This window comes from Belonocnema kinseyi, chromosome 2 (genome assembly GCF_010883055.1).
Source record: "Belonocnema kinseyi isolate 2016_QV_RU_SX_M_011 chromosome 2, B_treatae_v1, whole genome shotgun sequence".
In the NCBI taxonomy this organism is placed as follows: domain Eukaryota; kingdom Metazoa; phylum Arthropoda; class Insecta; order Hymenoptera; family Cynipidae; genus Belonocnema; species Belonocnema kinseyi.
Genome location: NC_046658.1, coordinates 2,018,689 through 2,025,672, shown reverse-complemented (window position 1 = coordinate 2,025,672; position 6,984 = coordinate 2,018,689). Strand labels below are relative to the sequence as shown.

General features: G+C 33.2%; 1 protein-coding gene across 1 annotated transcript in view; it reads right to left on the bottom strand.

Moving 5' to 3' along the window:
* Window positions 1–6,984, bottom strand: part of LOC117167911 — a 216,115-nt gene that overhangs the window by 117,827 nt on the left and 91,304 nt on the right. The window contains exon 2 of the mRNA XM_033353153.1: window positions 5,271–5,591. Within this exon, the coding sequence (XP_033209044.1) occupies window positions 5,271–5,591 (321 nt within the window). The remainder of the gene's footprint in view (window positions 1–5,270; window positions 5,592–6,984) is intronic.

Genomic DNA, 6,984 nt, shown 5'->3' with positions numbered 1-6,984 from the left:
TACGGCATTCACCTTAATATCGCTTCTCTAAATGCTTCTAGGGAAATTGAGTCAATTGTCGAGAATGGGAAGTGCCGCATATACTGGAACTTTATATTCTCGGCAATTGTTTCTGTTGCTCAGTGGAGGCCTGACATGGTTCTTCTTGACTTTGAGAAGCGAACCATGTTCGTTATCGAATTTTCGGCACCAGCTGATAAAAACATCATAGCCAAGGAAAATGAAAAGAAAGAGAGGTATCGAGACCATATAAGAGAGTTGCAACGATTGCACCCGGAATATTCTGTTAAACTGATCGTCCTTATCATCGGCGCTCTTGGAGGTGCCAAGCTTTCACTTGCTAATGGCCTAAAAGGCATCCCTGCGTGTCAACAATATGCTAGAACACTTGCGGGAAAAATGCAGAAGGCGGTTGTCCTTGGGTCACTCCGTGTTCTTAGGGTGCACGAGGCTTTTGCTGGATCGTCGTATTGATTCTTTTACAGACTGTAACCACCTATCTCACGGTAGTGAGACGTGGTAATGGCTGAAATTTTACCGCGATTTCGCTGGAAGCGGGTGCAATTTTTCAGATTAGCACCCGCTCCCGGCGAAATCCTCTGGTTGTCCTTATGACACATTTTTAATTATATATATATATATATATTTGTAGGAGGCTGAAAAAGTGCATGTTGCGTACCTCCTCACGGTGTTTTTTTGATCGTTTTAAGAATTTTTGCCAAATACACCATGCCTGTATAATGAATTTCGAGCCTCTTAATTTTTCGAAGTAGGTTTTTTTCCAAAAAGTGAATCATATGTTGTATGAAAAAGACAAAAACACATTTTTTTCTGTAGAAAAATGTGTATCCGGGGGTTTTCGGGGTCGAAGAATTTATTTTTGGCATTTATTTTTATTTTCGAGTTCCGCCAGAGGGTGTTTCCATACATTTTTTCGATTTTATCGCCTTTTTTGAGGAAAATTGACGAAATTGTTGCGAGAATCGACGAAAACAGGTCAGCTTCTTCTCTCCGCAGTCCTCGAGTAGAGTAGCTTAACTTGGTGTTATGAGTTACATTATGGAGAGAAGAGAAATGATCTCGGTGAGTCTCCTATCGGAATGGTGGAGAAATCTGTGGCCAGCTGTGGTGCTCGACTCTGCTTGCGCGAAGAAAAGGGAAACAGGGTGAACCTCAAAGCCATGCAGTGCGCAACACGAAACACTCAGGACTAAACGTCGCAATGATTGACAAAAATTGTGCAAATTAAAGAGATCTACAAATTTGTCTTGAATCACTCTTTTATAGAATAAGCAGCTTTTTTTATTGATGAAAAACATAATTGAAAATCAAAAAAATAAATTGCGCACGAACGATACAAGCTACGAGAATAAACGAGACAACATTTTTTCAACGAACCGGGATTTGCACATTTTTTACGAATATTTTTATTTTTTTTGATAGAAAACGGAGTTTTTCTTTAATTGTAAAAGACAAGATTAAGGATATAAAGAAAATATAAAAACAAGGCAATAAGAATAAGTATGTTTTAATTTCCATGCATAATATGAATTGCATTGATATAAATTTATTGGCATGTAGCATGTTTCAGCGCAGCTAAGAATATAACTTAATGCAAAATAAAAAAGAATATTAAAGTAATCACGATAAATAAAATTTGTACTTTATTTTGGAATATCTTAATAAACAATCATAGACAGAGTTACATAAAAATGTATTATATTTAATATAAAACTATTGAGAATAATGTAGAAAATTTTTTGTTGACAAAATGGAGTTGATTTTTAATTATAAAACAAAATATACAAAAAAGTAACGTTTTTCTTCTCTTCACTTTTTGCGATAGCACGCTTTAATTTGATTTAAATGTACATTTTCATTTGATTTTTTAGATTTTAAAAATGCTACAAGCCTTTCCAACCAGTCTTTCGAAAGTTATACGGTATATAGACGAAGACAACAGCCGGAACACCCTCGTTTTCAACTCCTAAGATAACAAAAAATGTAAAAAAAAATTCGAAAAATTCCCCAAATTCCAGACCTGAAATATTATGCTTCATAAATTTTCCATTGGACGTCCGAAGGTACTAAAAAAAGTATCATTCCCTTATCACTTCCGGAATACCCTCCTTTTCAGTCCCTAATATAATAACGAATCACCAATGTTATACATTATACAGCTGCTAATTGCACTGTTGGCATTTTGGAATTCTTGAAAAAAATTATAGTACTGCTTTCACTAAGTAAAATGTAATAACTTGTAGCGAATGCCAAAATGTAAAGTTTTGAATTGACTGAAATTGTGTTAAAATTGGAGAAATTTATTCACGTAGGACCGTTCTCTCTCTATCTCTCTTTCTCTGCGAACTATCGATCATTAATGACCTATGAAAAGAGTATTGAACCCCAAAAAACAGTTTCTTGAAAAAAACAGAACACTTTGTTACTAAAGCGGTGAAGTTATAACTGAAATAACGTAAGTTTCAGTTTTAAAAAATCACTTTTCGTTGAAGCAATTGATTTTTAACCAAAAACCCAGTATTTCCATAAAGTAGTTAATCTTTTAATCCCAGGCGGGAATTGTACACTAAAGAAAAAATTTCCAAAAAAATATGAACATATTTTTTACAAAAAGGTGAATTTTCCAAGTAATACTAAATTTTTGGACAAAAAAGAATTATTATCAGCTGAATTAATGAAACGTTTACTTTAAAAAATTAATTGTTATCAAAGAAATAAATTTTTTAAACAATAGATTAATTTTTAGCCAAATATTTCAATTATGAAACGAAAAGTCGAATTTTTAACCAAATCATTGAATTATAAACTTAAAAATTTTTTTTAAAGAAAATAGTTTATTTTTTATGAAATCAGTGTATTTTGAACTCAAATAATTAAGTTTTCAGTAACAATATTTATTTTCAACTAAAGAGTTTAATTTTGAAACAAACAAAACTACGAATTAAAAAAAATTTCGTTGACTTTTTCAGCTATCTTTTCTTTAATTATTATTTCTTGTCTTCAAATCAGCCAAAAAGTGACGTAGTTTTGAAGTCTGGGTTTTAATTGTGAATCTTTTTCATGCTCATTTACCGTAGAATTATTCATGAAAAAATATTTTTTTTCAGTCTTAAATGAAAATTAATTACATTTCGAACCGAAGAGATGAAATTTGAACTGGCTAAATTTATGAATCCCTAAAAGATATGATATAAAGACAGAAAAAAAAATTTTCAACTAGAGATGAATTTTTTTTAAATTACATGAATGTTTAAAAAATATATAAATAGATTAATTACAAATCATATGTAATATAAAAATTAGAAAGTAAATTTCAAGTTAAACCCACCAATAATGTGATGTATTTAACTATATAGCGTGTCACGCAGTGCCATCTAATGGAATTTATATTCTGCTATATGAGCGCTCCGAACAAAGAAACTCTTCTCCTCGTTATAATGCAGCCTATGGATCTTGGGAATGATTTAGATATATAGTTTCCCGGTAGACTCGCGATCACTTGTCTCAGCTCTCGCGAAGCTCGCATAGAGCATCCTCGCTCGTAACGCTGAGAAAATATAAACAGGAGAAGAGCTGGCGATGAGCGGATTTTCCGCTCTTCACGCATTTCGCTCTCAGTCCCTAGAAAAACTCAGGAGGAATCTAAATAAAACTTGGGTATCACCGCCCGTATTGCAGGGTTCCACCTCCTTCTTATTTTCCTTAACAATATATGAATAAGCATTTCACCTATAGATATTATTGGGTGGATATTTTTAGAAGCTTCGAGAATCGCCTGGTTCATTTTGATCAATTATGTTTCTAGAAATTTCGAGAACTTTGGGGAATCCCCGATTAAGGTGAAACTTGGGTATCACGACCTTTATTGCAGGGTTCCAACTCCTCCTTCTTATTTCCATCGACACTAGGTAAATAAGCATTTCACCTATGGGTACTATTCATATAAATGTAATACTCGTATATTGCTAACTGCCTGAGAGGTTTCTGGCAACAAATAGAGTGCAGACTTATAGTTCTCGCAGCGCAGATTAAGTTAACATCATTGCACGTGCGTCGCCAACCGCGGGAGGGTTCGAAAAGGGAAAATAGACTTGTATGTAGATTAGAAATATAAAGTATATATAGTTCAGTAGTCCTTTCCGACGTACTTTAAATTTTAAAGTAAAATTTCAAATTTTTTGTTATATGCATTTTTTGTCGAAGATTAATATTTTCGTAAAAAATTAGTGAAATATCTAAGCGTCAAATCTTTCCCAGTGGACAAGAAATTTAAGAAAGTAATTGGAATGTCCTAAAAACGTTTCTTGGATGTACAAATCAAAATACGTTACCTGAAAATTTTAATAGCTGTCCTAAATCAGACCAAATAATGTTCTAAAAACGCGTTATGTTCGAAATACGTGTTTAAAACATCTCTGGAACATTGTATGTTTTTTGAACGTTATATGAACTGACTTAGGATATTTTTGAGCCGTCCTAATCATGTTCTTTAGCGTTTGTGCCCACTGGGTTCTTTAACGTTCATTGCCGTGGCGGCAGGCCCTGAGTGGCCATGAGATACCGTAAGTAACGGCATCAGCTAACGTCTCCAACGTTAATCAAACCCATACCTCTTTCTAACGACTTATGAGGGACGGAAAGGCACCCCTGTGATAGATCAAAAATATAATTTTGTCAAAGATACGCCTTTTTCGAATGTTACTTATGGGCGGGAGGGTACCGCACGACTTTTCACAAAAATAATGTTGGTCAAACCCATATTCCTTTCCAACTTCTCGTGGGGGCGGGAAGACACCTTAGTGATTCATCACAGATATAACGCTGATAAAACACCTTCCTTGTACACTCGATCTTGTTTTTGCATCGATATGGGTTTTTTTTCTCGAAAATCAAAGCATTATTCATTGTCTCTGAAACTATCACAAGCAGAAAAAAATGTTTAAAAAAAGTTTTGAACATTTAGCGAAAATTTTCATATTGGCTGAGATAAACGCAAAGCACATTGATTTTTATGGGCAATATTTTAGGACCTTAAATTAATTTGTGCATAATTTTCAATCACTTTAATTTGTTTTATAATTAAAAACGATCAAATACTGTATAAAGTTAGATGCTTCTACGATAGAAAACTTGTTTTTCTTGATTTTTATTACATCATTTTTGTCCGTAACCTGCTTGATTCATTTTTTTTTCGACATTTTCTTAGCCCACTTTCGCTATGAGCACCTCAAATAATGAGTAGTACTTACTGATAATCTGAAGATACAAAATATCCAGGTTCTGGAGGTCGATAATACTCTTGAGAGCTGACGCTATACATTGGTGATCCATAATCAGGAAATGAAAGAGCACTTCCCATATAGGCTATTGGCATTCGTTCAATCCTCGCGACCTTCGAAGAATAGGTATCTTCATTGCTCGTGCTTTTTCTTCTCGTACATGGTGTCGGTGCATTTGAACCAGTTTTGCTAGTGTGATGTTGAGGTGAATCCGTAAAACGTAATGGCTTGTCGAGTAATATGGCTGACGATAAATTCGCTGCTATCCCTCCCATACTACTCAAAAACGGTCTAAAAGAAAGTAAAGAAAACTAAGAAAATACCTTACTTATTTAAAAAAACGAATAAAAGATATATTTCCATCTATTAAATATATATTTTTTTTAACAGTGACAAATAACTTTATTCGCTTGGCTATCGAAAAATTATTATTCATTCCTTCATAAGCATTAATGTTCTTCGGCGAAGATTTGGCTGGTACCAATCTCTCTTGAAAACTATATGCAGTAATTACATCACATTAGAAGCTATATTTTCGTATATGACACACGTGCAACAAAAAAATCTTGCTACAGTTTGATCAGACAATCTGATAAAAGAAGTGGGATTTTTGTATCGAAATAGGCTCAATTTTATCATTTTCTTCCAACAACCAAATGTGGTCAACCAAATGTGGTCAAACAAATGCTCAACTGAAAAGTGGCAGTACCGAAATATTTAGAAATCGATAAAATTGGAATCCGAGCCAAAAGACATTCTATAAAATAGAAATCACCATTTAAAGATAAAACGAAAGTTTACTCCTAAGCTGAAATGTTGCTGAATATAGTCTAAGAAGGTTTGATCAGAAAAAATCAGTCAAGTTCGCAGAAACAGACGTGTTACTTCTGAGATATTCAGTTTCTAAATGCTGGTGAAAAATACTTCCCCTAATGAAAGCTAGCCAATTCGAAGAAAATCAAGCAATCATAAAAAACAATTATAAATCCATACTTGATAAAACTTTCATTTAATTTGCTTAGTTTCAAAACTCTAGGCAAATGAAATTCGTTTTTTCTGTTGATATTGTAATTATTAACAAATTTAATAAATACTTGTATATACGTGTTTACACTACGAGAAAAAGTTGCCTTGAAACAAAAGCATCGTCCTTTTGCCTGTTTTGTTTCGAACCACGTGAAAATCGATTTTAAATCAACTGAATTATGCGAATTATGCATTCTTTCGACGCAAAAGGAAATTTCTCTAAGTGTAGTAGTATAAGTTTCCGTTGTTTTTTATTTACTTTCATTTAATTACTTCCTTTGTTTTATTATTATTTATTCATCGAGAAAAACGACTTTAAAACATCAAGCTTTTCAATATTTTTTGTATTTTACTTATTAAGCTATTTCCATACTTAATTTCCTGCTAAATGGTTTTTAATTTTTCAAAAATATACACTGTAAGAAAAGCTTTGGTGATATTTACAATCAACTAGTAATTAGACGAATTATTTGCAGGACGTAAATTTGGACTATTCGGATCAAGCGAGTGCATTCGTGCGAAACCATGAGTTCCGGAGACGCCCGAACGACCTTTTGCCATTTGGTTTGTTGTTTCGTACGTCATATGGATTTTTACCTTTTTTTAGATTTTGGACAACTTGGAAACTTAGAAAGCGTATTATATAAAAATTCTACTA